The sequence below is a fragment of the Hylobates moloch genome, unplaced genomic scaffold (genome assembly GCF_009828535.3).
Source record: "Hylobates moloch isolate HMO894 unplaced genomic scaffold, HMol_V3 SCAFFOLD_22, whole genome shotgun sequence".
Taxonomy (NCBI): domain Eukaryota; kingdom Metazoa; phylum Chordata; class Mammalia; order Primates; family Hylobatidae; genus Hylobates; species Hylobates moloch.
Genome location: NW_026652297.1, coordinates 87984 through 102594, shown reverse-complemented (window position 1 = coordinate 102594; position 14611 = coordinate 87984). Strand labels below are relative to the sequence as shown.

Below are 14611 nucleotides of genomic sequence, written 5' to 3'. Positions count from 1 at the left end.
CCAGCCTGGGCAATAAGAACGAAACTCCGTCTCAAAAAAAAAAAAAAAAAAAAAAGGAAGAAGCTGGGAACAATAGCAGGAGAGAGAGTGGGTAGAATACTCAGGTTTGGGGCATAATCAAATGGTGAGGGAAAGAGGAAAGCTGACTTCCGTTTGGAGTAAAAGAATCTTAGCCTGGCAGTTCTGCATATGTGTTTGGGGGTTGGGGGGGTTGGTGCACAACACTGTCCCCTGGGAGAGGGAACCAGGGATGAAACAGCTGAGCAAGTGTGTTTGCCAAGCGGAAAGAGATGTGGGCCGTCTAGGGCCCTAAGAACTGCCATTTTCTTTCTTCACTATGTGCACCTGTTCTGAAATGAGGCCGGGTAAGATAACATAACACATACCCTATGTCTTAGGAGTTGTGTGCAGATGCTGTAGGAAACCTGGAGACTTAACCTTCCTTCCTTCTGCCACTCCAGCCCGTTCATGCCAGAGATGCCCTGCCATTTTCATCCAAGAGGCCAGATGGTCCCTGGCCTTTGAACAGGACTAGACCCAGAGACCACCCACATTCAATGCAAATAAACTGCAACATCTACCTTGATCCTACTCCAAGACCCCCTGGGATCAGATCTTTGGACTGTGCCAGATCAACCATACTGCTAGATTCTCTCTTCTAGGTCCCCGAACACGCACAGACACTGTCCCATGGAAATGGTCGGGCAATAGGAGCCACGAAGTAAAACAGCCACTCCCCGCCCAGTCAGCTGCCCACCAGCTGTCCACCGCCCACAAGAGGTGATGTCATGCAACTGGGGGCCCAGCCCCTCCTCATTCCTGACAGACCAGAGAGCCAGGGCGCCAGGCCCTCTCCCTCCCACCTCCCCAGCTTAGGAGCAGTGACAGGACCCAGTGAGGAACTCCCAGTAAACTATTCATCTCTGCCAGTTCCGGGCCCTGCTGATGGACAAGGCCCATGTTAGAGCTCTGAGACTTAGGTCAGACTCCAGAGGGGCCAGCACTAGCCCCAAGTGCTCTGACTTCATCATGGTACCCTAGAGCTTAAGCTGCTCAGTGGAAGACTCAGCTCTCCCAATTCCCTCCATAGGGGGCTGCTGACTGTTACATAGCCACGCAAGGGGTTGCCCTGAAGAGAAGGAGTGTTACCTAGGCCTTGTCCTTTAGCTGCGCCCCCACCGTCTAAGCCCCCACTCCAGGCCAGCCAGGAGTGTCAGGAGCCAGGGCAGGCAGAGCAAAGGAAGGGAAACCTGAGAGCTCATTCTGAGAGAGGCTGGCTTGGAAAGAAGGTACAGATTGAGTACAGATGTCTGAGGAGCCAGAGCGGTGGAGGTTTTCTGGGGAGGCTTCCTGGAGGGAGGAGGAGGGGGATGTATCCTGGTATGAAGCTGCAGGTGGTGTGCAGAATGCTTCCCCCACCGCCCAAGCTTTAAAGGGCTGCAGAAGATAGGATGAGAACAGATGCTAGCCAAGAGACTCAAGCTTAGGAGAAAGCTGTGGAGAGTTGAAGGCAAAGCTTTAGAGGCCTCATATATACTGCCTGGTATGCAAAGGTTAGTGCACCAAGAAGGCCCGCCAGCTGTCTGCCTTCTCCCTGCTGAATTTCACCTGCAGCAGAAGCAGCTTTGATGCAAAAAACTTCCTAACTGACTTGGCTGTGAGATTCCAGAATTCAGTGACCAAAGTGGAGCTCGGCATCCCAGTTGTGCCCAGATCCTCTTGGGAGGAAGAGGAGCCGTGGGGGATCCTGAAACAGGGCTGGGATTCCAGGTGGAGTCTTCCAGCCTTTCCGCCTGGCTTGAAGATTTTCCACCCAGACTCATGGCCACCAGAGGGCATAACCACTCCACAGTATGGCATCCTGGGCTCCAGGGGTGCCTCCTTGGAGAAACTGGGGAAATTGGGAGGAGGAAGCAGGCAGGGATCTCTGAGCTCTCAGGGAGCTACCAGCAGCTGAATTAAACAGTCTCTGGAGTCAAGAGACTTGGGTTCTAGTGGGTTCTAGTCCCTGTTATGATTCTGTCTTTCTCTCTCTGGCTTCAGTTCCTTCTGTTAAATGAGGGCTTGGACCATACACTATCCTTTCCAGACCACAGGGCCATTTCTGGCTCTGAAATCCCAGGATTTAAGGAATCACACAAAGGACTTGATAAAAATTGCATTTCCTGGGCCCACCCTTACTCTGGGGTTCTCTACGGCTTTCTGCCTAGCAAGAGGAGGAAACAAGGTGTGAATTTCAGTCCTCTGGTGGTGTTCACTCACTTGGAGGCCTGGAGGTGGACTGCCCTGCATAAACTGGGGAAGTCTGCCTCCACATCAGCTGAAGGATGACTGGCTCCACAGGCTGTTAGACACAGGGGCTGTGCCACACCTGTGGCATCCACTTCTCCAGGTTTCAGGCAAGGAGACATGTCCCTTAGGTAACCCTCTGTGATAGCTGGGGTGGCTCCTTCACAGAGGAGGTTGTGCAAGATGCCCTTTTGCTGGGTCCCTTTGGGGATAAGCAATGGAATGAATGGAATATATATCATTGTCTCTCCGCTTTGCGTTTCCCCCTCCCGCCCCCCACAGATGCTGTCTGTCAGGAGCAGGCAACAGACGGTCCCAGGGTCCATCTGTGCTAATGCTTCACAATAGAGTCCCATGTTTCCCCACCGACACCCCCTCGGCCCCTCAGCTGATGGCCACTTGGTGGTGCCAAGGCGGGAGGTGGGAGGAGGGAGAAGAAGGCACTAAGAGAGCTACCTCTTAGCTCCTGGCAGTCCTCAATCCACCCCGGCCCCCCACCCAACGAGCATCCTGCCATCTGGACTTGTGCAATCACTGAGGGGCGGAAAAGCACCCTCTTCCACCCACACCTCTTGTAGGGGATGGGGGCCTAGAGGACTGGGGATGGGGAGGAGAACACAGAGTCAAGGAGACTAGAGAAGAAGAAGACTGAGCCAGGCGTGAGAACTGAGACAGGCAGGAGGTAGAAAGCCTTTCCTGGCCTCGCAGGTGAACGTGGCCATTGCCCCTCTGTGCTCCTTATGCTACATGTCTAACACAGCACATGTGCAAGGTACCACTCCCTACCAGGCCAAGAGCCTCTGTAACCCCAGTGCCTAGCCAGTACCTGGCACACAGCAGGGCTTAAATGTTGGACAACATCACAGAGTGGTTAGATTGCAGGCTCTGGAACCAGGCTGCCTGGCTTTTAATCTCAGCTCTGCCGCTGAGTGACTTAGAGCAAATTACTTATCTTCTCTGGGCCTCAGTTTCCTCATCTGTAAGGGAGGATAATGGTGCTTATTTCGTAGGGTTGTTATGAAGACCAAGTGAGTTAATGCATGTATGTAAAAGGACACACAGAACAAACAGTGTGCATAGCACATGGTAAGTGCTCAATAAATGTTAACGGTGAAGGCATAACAGATTTGGGGAGACTGGGGGAGGAGGGGACAGACAGGGGCACCGCATTGCCGCCTCTGCTTCTTGGCCGATGGGTGCTGGGACATGGAGTCCCCAGCTTGTGCTGCTGACGCCCTGTGGTGGCTAGCCGCTCTTTAGACACCAGACGCTGCCTTCCACTTCCTCCTCTCACTTCTTATTCGGGCACCACTGACGACAGAGACTTCGGCTGGGCCATTCCCGCCTCTCCTACCGCCTGGCAGCCATGGTAACAGCCTGGGGGATGGTCCCTAAGATGGGGTCAGAGAACGGCTGAGCATGGCCATCCCCCGAGCCCTGAACTCCCACTCAGCCTGGGCTCATCCCAACCTCCTGAGTCAAGTCCATAGTAAGCGTCTGTCTGCCGGGAAGGGGGATCTGAGCCCGGCATCAGGAGCTGAGGAAAGGTGTTTCCAGCAGGGATCACTCAAGCCCCTCGGAGGGGACAGGCCAGAACTAAGCCTACTGCTTTCAGGATTTCCACCTCTTCCCTTTCTCCTAGACGTGCGAACAGGGGGCAGCCTCTTTCAGATCTTCTGGGGCAGCTGTGTCAAGGGAAAATCCTGGGCCCTCTCACTCCCTGGGGGCTTCTGCGCAGTGAGTTCAGGGAGCCTCCTCCCTCCTCCGTCGCGCCTCCAGCCCGACTCCCGCGCAGCCCCGCTGCCGCTCTCCTTGCCCTAGAGTCTCCCGCAGCCCCTCGGATGCCCGTGACTCTCCCCACCTCCCCGACTCCCCAGGCTTCTTACAGTGACCTTTTACCGTGCCCCCCTCCATGAGTCGCCAGAGCTATTCGTCCCTAAATTTCAAACCTTTCGCAATGTCCCTTCACAGACCCCTGCAGGTATCGCGTAGCCCCGAGCCCCGCCCCGGGGGCCTCATCCCGCCCCTTCGCGTCCGCGGCTCGGCTTCCCCCCCTGAGCGCCCAGCTCCCGCAGTTTCCTCGGCCGTCGAGCGCCGTGGGCGGGGCTCCAGGGCGGCTGCGCCCCGCGGGGAGGGTCCTGCGTCTGGGGGCGAGGCCACCCGAGCAGCTCCCCGCCCGCCCCCAACCCCGCCCCGCTCTCGGAGCCTATAAAGGGAGGCGACCCGCGGCCCGCCCGGCTGGCATCCCCCAGCCGCCGCCAGCCCCGCCGAGCGGAGCCAGCGCAGTCTCTGAGGGGCGCCCGGCGCCGGAGCCATGACCCTCCGCCGACTCAGGAAGCTGCAGCAGAAGGAGGAGGCGGCGGCCACCCCGGACCCCGCCGCCCGGGCTCCCGACTCGGAAGTCGCGCCCGCCGCTCCGACCCCGACCCCGGGACCCCCTGCCGCAGCCGCCACCCCTGGGCCCCCAGCGGACGAGCTGTACGCGGCGCTGGAGGACTATCACCCAGCCGAGCTGTACCGCGCGCTCGCCGTGTCCGGGGGCACCCTGCCCCGCCGAAAGGTGCGTCCCCTGCCCGCCTTCGGGACCTGCTCAGCCCCTCTCCGACCCCCTACACGGCCTCCTGACTCCGCAGTGCCCTCTCCTCGGCGTCCGCGGAGTCCCCCACCTTCTTCCCCGGCCCGCTGGGCGCCTCGACTCCCCGCGTTCCCCGCTGCTCCGAAGGCCGTGGCCTCGCCTGCACACCGCGCCCAGGCTCAGTGGCTCTCAACTCCGCGCCCCGAGCGCTCCCCCTCTCTCCCTCCTTGACTCCTCCCAGCACCCTCCTTCTTCTACTCGCTCCATCTGGCTTTCTGCCCCCCATGCCCTGAGGGCCTCCCCGTGGCCTGGTGTCTTGGGTCCCCAGGATCCCCTCGCCCGAGGGGCAGAGACAGCCCCAGACAAGTTGAAGGTCCGAGAGCCCCCGGTGGGAGAAGTGGGCGGGTGGCTGCGCCGCGTGCGTTCTCACTCTGAGGAAGTGCGTGGGGAGCCGCTGACTCCGGAGAGCACACCCTTCCGAGGGGACTCCCCGATTCCTGGGCTCGGGGCCTGCCGCCTGGCCCCACGTCTGACGTGCGGGGCGCGAGGGCCACGGCTCCCTGGACTTCTGTCGGAACCGGACGCAGTGGGAGGGGTCGCAGGGCGCCCGCGGGGCAGGAAGGATGCGGGCCGCGCCCACCTCTGAGTCCCCTCTGCCAGCCTCTTCCTCTGGCCCCAGGGGACCTGAGGCTCAGAACCTACACAACACCAGGTTAAGGAGAGGGGACTGGTGGCCTTTCCTCACCCAGCCGCCCTCCTTCGCCCCTGGCCCCCAGCTAGCCCCCACACAATGAACAGCTTGTTGAGAATTTGCATTTTATGAAAATCATGTTGAAAGACAAAGGGGTCTCTCTGTGCTGCCCAGTCCTTCCTCCCTGGCCATTTGGGAACTGTCCCCACCCCTGAGGCCAATCTGGTTCTGACCCTTCTCTTACTTGCCTTGGGCAGCCTGGGGGGAGGGTTAGCAAAGGCACAGACCAGAAGGGCCCTGGGCTGTTCAGGCTCCAAAGAAAACGGCTGCTCTGGGACTGGACCTCCTCCAAGGACCAAAAAGTTAGGGAGGGTGAGAGACTAGTTTATCAAGGACCCTGAAGAGACAGGAATCTTCATCTCTCATCCTTCCTCCACACCCCCCACCATCGCCCCTAAAGAACTCCCAATCTCGCTCCTTTAGTGAGACTTGCTGACAAGTTTGACATCTAAGATGTTTTGTCCCAGAAAGCACAAAATATATGGCAATGGAGAGAGAGACCCAGGTGTAGCTGGGCACAGCTGGTCACCTGCAGCTGGGATCCACAACTGGTCCCTGAAACGGCCTGTACCTTAGGAGACCTGGCACCTCTGACCCCAAATTCTGGCTGGGATTGCCAGCCCTTCAGGCCAGGGTCCCTGACCCCAGCCCTCCCAAGCCACTGTCCGTAGCTGAGAAATTAGATGGAGAGACCCAACTGGCAGAAGGTCCTCAGAGCACCTTGATAGGTGAGCCCAGGGGACACCTATCCTCTGAATCCCACTGAGGAAGAGCCCCTGCCTCAGCTTTGGGAGTCTGGATGGCCTGAGCCTCTACAGACATGGGCCCTAGGGGTGGAGACCATTCTAGAATAATGATCTCCCCACCTGCTGCCAGTGTGGAAACCAGCAAGGGCTTAGAGATTCATGGATCTGGAACCCAGGAGGATGGTTGTGTCACTGCAGTCCCAGATACGAAGGTAAGGCCTGTAGAGAAGGTTGAGGAGTGTTGCCAGTAGTGGGACTTGGCAAATAGTTCCACCAGCACCAAAGCAGGTGTGGATGTGGAGTTGGGAAGGGGCAGACAGGAAGTGGGTCGCTGTGTCCAGGGTAGTGCTCCCAGTGTCTGCTCAAGGACAGTCCCGCCTCACCTGCTCCTTCTGACCATCTTACTGCCCAGGGCTCAGGATTCCGCTGGAAGAATCTCAGCCAGAGTCCTGAACAGCAGCGGTGAGTCATCAGCACCCAGCCCCTGCCGTGGTCCACAGGGGTGAGGTGCTGGGTTGGGGGGTGCCAGGACAGCATCTCAGCCTAGCGAGGGTAGTCATTCTCCTAGCCTTTAAGCATGGCTCCTGGCTGGGAGTGAGGGCAGGTGGGGGTGTGGGCTGTGTGAAGGGGGTGGCAGAGAAAGGAGGTAGGGACTTTTGAGTCATTAGGTGCTCTTCAACACACCCCCAGTCCCTGCCAGTTACCACTCCCTGGGGAGATCTGGATGAATGGATGTGGGAGTTGGGAGGGGGTGTAGGCAAAGTCTATGGGGAACGTCCTAACCCAGGCCTCTTGGGCTCCCCTGAGCCCTCCCAGCCTTGGCAAACCCCATGGGCCCAGACCTTAGCCAGGCTGTGTCCAGCTGCTTGGGGCTGGCTGCCCCTGCCTCCAGAATGTCAGTCCTCTTCTGGTCCCAGCCTGTGACAGCCCTCTTAGGAGGGATCTGAGTGTGGGCAGAAGTAGGTGCTGACACCAGGCCCTGGGACCCCACAGTTTCCCTTCCCTACTCATGTCCCACCCCGGATTTGGGCTTGACTTTCTCTAAAATGGATCAGCAAACTGGCCTGCTGGACAGATTGGCCTGTTTGGCCCTTGAGCTAATAATTTTTAAAGAGTTGTAAAAATAAAAACAAATAACAATATATGAGAGATCATAAGGGGCCTGCAAAGAAAGCCTAAAGTATTTACCATCTGGCCCTTTGCAGAAAAAGTTTGCTGACCCTTCCAAAAAACCCTAGAACATTGGGGTAGACGCGGAACTCCCAGCCACTCCGCTCCCTGCCCCAATAGTACAGAGAGGGGAAAGGCCTGTTCAGTGAGAGGGGCTTGAGCTGGAGTGGGGAGGTGCTGCTCAGCATTTGGGGGAATATCTGGGTCAGGCTGGGAGTGAAGAAGCCTGGGCTCCAGGGCCTTTCCGAGGCTGAGCTACTTGAAGGGGCCTTTGGAGGCTGCTTTAACTGTGCGTCTGGCTGGGCGGGAAGGAAGGGGGTGGGAGTGGGCAGAGGAAACTGGGCTCCCCCAGCAGGCAAGGATCTGGAGCAGCTCCAGACCATTGTGTCCAGCGGGCAGGCCTTCAGTGCGGGAAGGGGCGGCCTCGAGGCCCCCCTCCCCCAGCCCCCACATCTGGTGGGCTGGCCCTAGCATAGCTGGGAGGAGCAGCTGTGGTCTTGCTGAGCCTCGTGACTGGCCTCTGGGGGTGGGGCCAGTCCTCTCTCCAAAGCTGTGGAACAGAGGAGGCTCCAGGCTGTGGCTGAATCTGGGGCCTTAGCTAGTCAGTAAGCGGTACTGTAGGGCTCACTGGAAAGCTGGGATGTGGCTAAAAAACTCAGCCGGCCCATCCTTCAGGGGACTGGCCCTTCTCTGTGCTTCCCTCCCACGACTAGAGGCTGGATTGGTTCTCTGTGGCTCCATGAGGCTGATTTCAGCTGGGTATGGGAAAGACATTCCAATAATTTGTGATGAGACCGAGCTGTCACTGGAGACTGAGTCCTGCTGGAATGTTCTAGACCAGTTGTCAATATCCAGGGAGGCCCAAGCTATGGGACTGCTACACCTTTTAATCCTGATTGTCTTGACCCCTGTGTCTCTTGCAGGAAAGTGCTGACGTTGGAGAAGAAGGATAACCAGACCTTCGGCTTTGAGATCCAGGTGGGAGAAGCTGCACACAGGGGTTGGGGGGGGTTGGACGGCCAGCCTAAGGGATGAACGGACTTGTCCCAACCCTGAGCTGAGGGTCCCCTTGTCGATTACAGACTTATGGACTTCACCACCGGGAGGAGCAGCGTGTGGAAATGGTGACCTTCGTCTGCCGAGTTCATGAGTCTAGCCCTGCCCAGCTGGCTGGGCTCACACCAGGTGGGGCCTGAGCCCAGGACACCCAGGTCTGGGAAGGGGATATGACCTTACTCCCAAGCAAAGGGGGTGAGAAATCTCTCCTGAAATCAATTCCTCTTCCTTTTCCTTCTTTGAGAAGGCCAGAAAGAAGAATGGATAGAATCTGGACTTTGGATCTAGGCAAATTGGCCATGTACTGTGTGATCTTGCACAGCCCCATCTACCAAATGAGGGTAATAATGCATCCAAACATCACAGTGTGACAAGGGGATTCCCTGGGCACAGCGCCAGGGCCTAATTAATGGTGGATGCTGCTGCTGCTGCTCTGATTCTTCCCAGCAACCTGGCAGTCAGCATGGGCAGGAGCCGGGGAAGAAGCAACATTCCATTGAGTCTGCTTGATATTGGGGATCAGGCCAATCCTGCCCCCATATGGGCCCAACACTGAGGAACCGATGTTACTCCCTTTTAAAAACATTAAAAACTTTTTTTTTAAGAGAGAGGGCCTCAGTCTGTCACCCAGGCTGGAGTGCAGTGGCATGATCATAACTCATTATAACCTTGAACTCCTGGGCTCAAGCGATCCTCCTGTTGCCTCTGCCTCCCAAAGCAATATGTTACTTCCTCTAACAAGGAAATTATGCCTCAGTAGGAGACTCCTGGATTGAGCAGATCTAGAGTCCCTAGGTTCCAGGAAGGGCAGCCTGAAACTGTATGAATCAATCCCCCCTCCACCATCTTTGCCCCTAAGCCCCTACCTCCTTCCCACTTACCAGCAGCCCGTGCTAGCTATCTTAGTCCATTTTCTGTTACCATAACAGAATACCTGAGACTGGGTAATTATAAAGAAAAGAGGTTTATTTAGCTCATGGTTCTGGAGGCTGGGAAGTTCAAGACTGGGTGGCCGCATCGGGCAAGGGCCTCATGCTGCGTTCTGACATGATGGATGGCATCTCATGGCAGGAACGCCTGCAAGAGTGGTGAGTAGGCACATGCAAAAGAGACAAAACATGGGTGATCTTCCTTTATAGCAACCCACCCGCCAGGTAACTAAACCAGTCCTGCCAGAGCAAGAACTCACTCCCCAAAAACAGCATGGATCCCTTCACTAGGCGGATCCCTTCATGGCCCAAATGCCTTTTTTTTTTTTTGAGACAGAGTTTCTTTCACTCTTGTTGCCCAGGCTGGAGTGCAATGGCGTGATCTCGGCTCACTGCAACCTCTGCCTCCCAGATTCAAGCAATTCTCTTGCCTCAGCCTCCCGAGTAGCTGGGATTACAGGCACCGGCCACCACGCCCAGCTCCTTTTTGTACTTTTAGGAGAGATGGGGTTTCACCATGTTGGCCAGGCTGGTCTCGAACTCCTGACCTCAGGCGATCCACCCGCCTCAGCCTCCCAAAGTGCGGGATTACAGGCATGAGCCACCGCGCCCGGCCCCAAATGCCTCTTAAAGGTCCTACCATCTCTCAATACTGTTACGTTGGGGATGAAGGCTCAACGTGAGTTTTGAGGACAAATCATATTTAAATGGTAGCAGTAGCCAAGTGGTATACTACAACTTCTCAAGGTAGTTTCAAATCCACTCTCCCTCCCCATCATCCCTGAAGCATCCACAGCAGGGATCCATACCCCTTTTTACAGATGGGAATGGGGCCCTGACATGGGGCACACTGTACTTGAGGTCAGGAGGCTCTCCAGTGGTGCAGGGTAGCAGAACCATCCCTCTGGGGGCCAGTCATTCCCTGTGCTTCTCTTCCACCACCAGAGGCTGGACTGATTCTCTGTGGATCCATGAGGCCCTGCCATGCCTGGGGCCAGGGTCAGTTCCCAGCTGGGTGCTGCTCACCTGCCCTTCCCTGAATTGACTGGGTCTTAGGGCCAGCGTGGACTGGACAGAAATAACCAAATCTGAGGGCAGCCCAGGGTCCTGGGTGGGCTTAGCTTTGGGACAGAACTTCTTGAGGGTAGAGTGAGGGTGTTGGGTGTGTGAGGTCCCCGCCCTTTGGCTGGGGTGCTGGGCCTGGACAACCTGGTAATCACTACAGGCCCAGAAGAATGGCTGTGGTTCTGTGTGTTTGGATCGAGTATGAGAGATGTCAGAGGTCTACCGAGAACCATGAGGAGTTGGAGGAGGGAGTTCAGGAGTATTCCTTGGAGTTACCACCCACCCTTCTCCCCTTTCTGGCTAAGGTAGGAGGCTGGAATTCTAGCATGCCCCATGGAGCAAATCTAACCCCCTTGTCTGCCTGGCAGGGGACACCATCGCCAGCGTCAATGGCCTGAATGTGGAAGGCATCCGGCATCGAGAGATTGTGGACATCATTAAGGCATCAGGCAATGTTCTCAGGTATGTCTGGGAGCCGAGGTGCCTGAATTCCTGAGCTCAGCCTCTTGGTATTTCCTCAGCCTGTGGCTCACTCAGCCTTTGATTCCCCAACCTCAGACTGGAAACTCTATATGGGACGTCAATTCGGAAGGCGGAACTGGAGGCTCGTCTGCAGTACCTGAAGGTAGGGGAACCTAGATAATGTCTGGCCTCCACCCTCCTCTTCCCAAGCCTCTGTCCTGTGGGGGGTCACTTATAGCTGAATCTCCTTTAACTGAGGGTTTCTTCTGTCTACTCCCCGATCCCTCGTCTGTACCCACGTCCTGCTAGTTTCCTGCTAGCTTGTGACAGTGGTGGGGACTGTCTCTTGCAGCAAACCCTGTATGAGAAGTGGGGAGAGTACAGGTCCCTAATGGTGCAGGAGCAGCGGCTGGTGCATGGTGAGTAGACCCCGGGGTGTGAGGGGCCACTTGTTCTGCTACAGACACCCCATCTGCGCTTCCCCCTCAGAACTGGCGGGTTCCAGTAAAGAAGGGTTTACTAGTAAACCTCCACAGTAAAGCAAGGTTTGTTGAGCTACTACTGCTTTGGGTACTGCCGCACCCACATTTCTGGTTATTCTCACACTAGCCCTCTGCAGGTAAGTAACAGACCGTGTCATCTTCACGTTACAGAGGGGAACACCAGGGCTCAAAGAGTTTGTGTCCATTCTTTCCGAGGCCCGTTTGTGCTAAGCGGCCCCCATAAGGGTCCGAGTGATAATTCCTGATTTGCGGGTGAGGGAAGTAGGGTCTCAGGTTTGTGCCTGGCCAGGGCCACAGAGATGGTCAGCAGGACGGAGCAGGGGTGCCCCGCCCATGCCCCCGACCCTTCGCGGAGGACACCACGGCCCCGGCCTGACCCGCCTCCCACCTCTCCCGTCTCCGCGCAGGCCTGGTGGTGAAGGATCCCAGCATCTACGACACGCTGGAGTCGGTGCGCTCCTGCCTGTACGGCGCGGGCCTGCTCCCGGGCTCGCTGCCCTTCGGGCCTCTGCTCGCCGTTCCCGGGCGTCCCCGCGGAGGCGCCCGACGGGCCAGGGGCGACATCGACGACGCCGTCTACCACACGTGCTTCTTCGGGGACTCCGAGCCGCCGGCGCTGCCGCCCCCGCCGCCCCCGGCCCGCGCCTTGGGCCCGGGCCCCGCCGAGACCCCTGCCGTGGGGCCGGTCCCCGGGCCGCGGGCCGCGCTGAGCCGCAGCGCCAGTGTGCGGTGCGCGGGCCCTGGCGGGGGCGGAGGCGGGGGCGCGCCGGGCGCGCTGTGGACTGAGGCCCGCGAGCAGGTCCTATGCGGCCCCGGCCTGCGCAAAACCAAGTACCGCAGCTTCCGCCGGCGGCTGCTCAAGTTCATCCCCGGACTCAACCGCTCCCTGGAGGAGGAGGAGAGCCAGCTGTAGGGGCGGGGGCGGGCAGGGAGGTATTTATTTATTTATTCGCAACAGCCAGCACTAAAAGAGGGGGAGGCCGAGCCGAGAGGACCCCAGGAGCCCAGAGCAGCGGGAGAGGGTCCTTGCTAGCCTCGGCCCGCCGGGTCGGTTCCTGGCTGAGGGAGTTGGGGGCCCAGCCCATCCTCTTCTCCCCCCCAAAACCACAGTGGGAGCTGGAGCAGGGGGAGAGCCAGGCAATCGGGGGCCAAAGATGGGGGTGCTCGCCTACAGTCTGCATCTGTAGTGCCTTGTGGGGTATCCAGGAACACCCTCCCAGCAGGGGATGGGAACCCTGTCCCATGCAGCCCTCTCCTCAGCTTTACTTGCTCCCCCGCCCTTAGCCTTGGGGAGAAATGGCCCATGGTGGGCTGACCCCCCACCCTCCACACACACAGTTCCATGACCCAGCGGGCCCCCAGGGGCATCAGGTGCTGGTCCTCCTCCCTCCTGGCCTCGACCCCTAAGGGCTTCGCCCCTCCCAGGGGCCTGTAACTAAGTCGGGTCCTGCCAGGCAGGGGGCCTGTGTTCTGTGCCCCTTGGGAGACGAGGACCGGCAAGTTCAGGTGGAGTGGGGACAGCACAGACTGTTCCACCGTTCAGCGTATTGTTGCTTCTGAACCACAAACTGTATAAAATGGATGGTTTTTTGCATCTGTGTGAGTGTGGTGACTGCCTGAGGGGGAGGATTGGGCTGGGGCAAGCTCTGACTCCACCATCCCAACCCCCGCCCAACGCACACACACATCTTGTTTTCTTGCAGCCTGAAGCCAGGGAAATAGGCTGGGAGATTTAAACTTACATGTATGGGCCTGAGCTGGAGGCCCCACGCTTCTTCACAACTTGAGCCTCCCTCCCCAAATACCCAAAGCAGGTGGTGGCCAAGGCTTGCCTCAAGTCCTTAGCCATCCCTGTAGAAATACGTGTGCTCGGCATTTGGCATGCCTTTCTTCCCAGCTTCTGAGGTCTCCCTTGAGGGGCACAAGCCAGATCTGCAGGGACCTGAGGCATTACCACCTGGCCTGTGACGGGCCCAGTCACGGATCACTCTGTTCTAGCAGTCTTCAGCGGTTTCCCATACTCCCAGGATGAGATTTTTTTTTTTTTTTTTTGAGTTGGAGTCTCCCTCTGTCGCTCAGGCTGGAGTGCAGTGGCCCTATCTCAGTTCATTGTAACCTCCGTCTCCCGGGTTCAAGTGATTCTCCCGCCTCAGCCTCCCGAGTAGCTGAGGTTACAGGCAGGCGCCACCACACCCAGCTAATTGTATTTTTAGTAGAGACGGGGTTTCACCATGTTGGCCAGGCTGGTCTCGAACTCCTGACCTCCGGTGATCTGCCCACCTTGGCCTCCCAAAATGCTGAGATTACATGCGTCAGCCACCGCGCCCGGCCTCCCAGGATGAGATTCTGACCCCTGCCAGCCTCTGCTTCTCACTCCCTGCTCTGGCTGCGCTGCTGGCTGTACCTGGCACACTTCAGACCCCTTCTATCAGGGTCTCTGCTCTTACCCCTCCCACAGGTGGCTCCTTCAGTCCTCAGCCCTGCCTCCCAAAGACCTTCCCACTCAGTGGTAAATACAGTCATACCCTCCCCTGTGACAGCCCTGTTTTATTCCCATCAGACTATGCATCGCCATCCGAGACTGTCTTGACTTTTATGGGTTTATCTTTGCCTGCCCTCCCCACCCAGGAGGATGCACGCTTCTGGCAGCAGGGCTTTCTGTCTTCACTGCTTTATTCTTGCCTGACGCTAGCACATGGTAGACCCTCAATACAGTATGTGCCAACATGGCGTGTGCTCAAGCATCTCCAAGTGGTGGTCACGACCTCTTTGAAGTGACCTGTCTGGAGTCATACAGCAAGCTAGTGTCAGAGCTGGGCCTGGGACTTGAGGCCCCTGCTCCAGTGCTCCTCCTGGGAAGTAACCAGCATGCAAAGGGTGGCTTTGAGAGAGGTCTGAGCAGACCCTCCCCGCCTGTCCTGCCCCATGGTTCTTGCTTTTTGAGTGGGTCCATTTCTGTTTCTTCTTTTGCTCCTTGAGCATCCCTTCTGCACACAGCAGTCAGCATGATCTTTTCAAAAAGGAAACTGGATCACAACCCTCCTCTGCTTAAACCCATCATGCCT

General features: G+C 57.6%; 2 protein-coding genes across 5 annotated transcripts in view; both read left to right on the top strand.

Moving 5' to 3' along the window:
• ACVR1B (activin A receptor type 1B) overlaps positions 1-4016 on the top strand; it is a 53970-nt gene extending 49954 nt beyond the window's left edge. Inside the window, exon 10 of one of the 3 annotated variants that reach the window (XR_009211577.1) lies at positions 3932-4016. The gene's annotated coding sequence lies outside the window, so the exon portion shown is untranslated. Of the gene's footprint in view, positions 1-461; positions 2762-3299; positions 3483-3931 lie in introns of those variants that run through there. The other 2 variants (XR_004246166.2, XR_004246168.2) reach the window with 2 other exon arrangements.
• A 565-nt stretch (positions 4017-4581) lies between these two features.
• Positions 4582-13140, top strand: TAMALIN (trafficking regulator and scaffold protein tamalin). 2 transcript variants are annotated; one of them, XM_032143516.2, is made up of 8 exons: positions 4582-4849; positions 6774-6823; positions 8455-8509; positions 8614-8716; positions 10950-11043; positions 11140-11206; positions 11396-11462; positions 11954-13140. In XM_032143516.2, exons 1-8 carry the CDS (start codon positions 4604-4606, stop codon positions 12457-12459), a joined length of 1188 nt encoding a protein of 395 aa, XP_031999407.1. In that variant the 5' UTR covers positions 4582-4603; the 3' UTR covers positions 12460-13140. The 2 variants fall into 2 exon arrangements, with proteins under 2 accessions (XP_031999407.1, XP_031999408.1); XM_032143517.2 differs by lacking the exons at positions 4582-4849; positions 6774-6823; positions 8455-8509; positions 8614-8716 and adding an exon at positions 8728-9675.
• The last annotated feature ends 1471 nt before the right edge of the window (positions 13141-14611 follow it).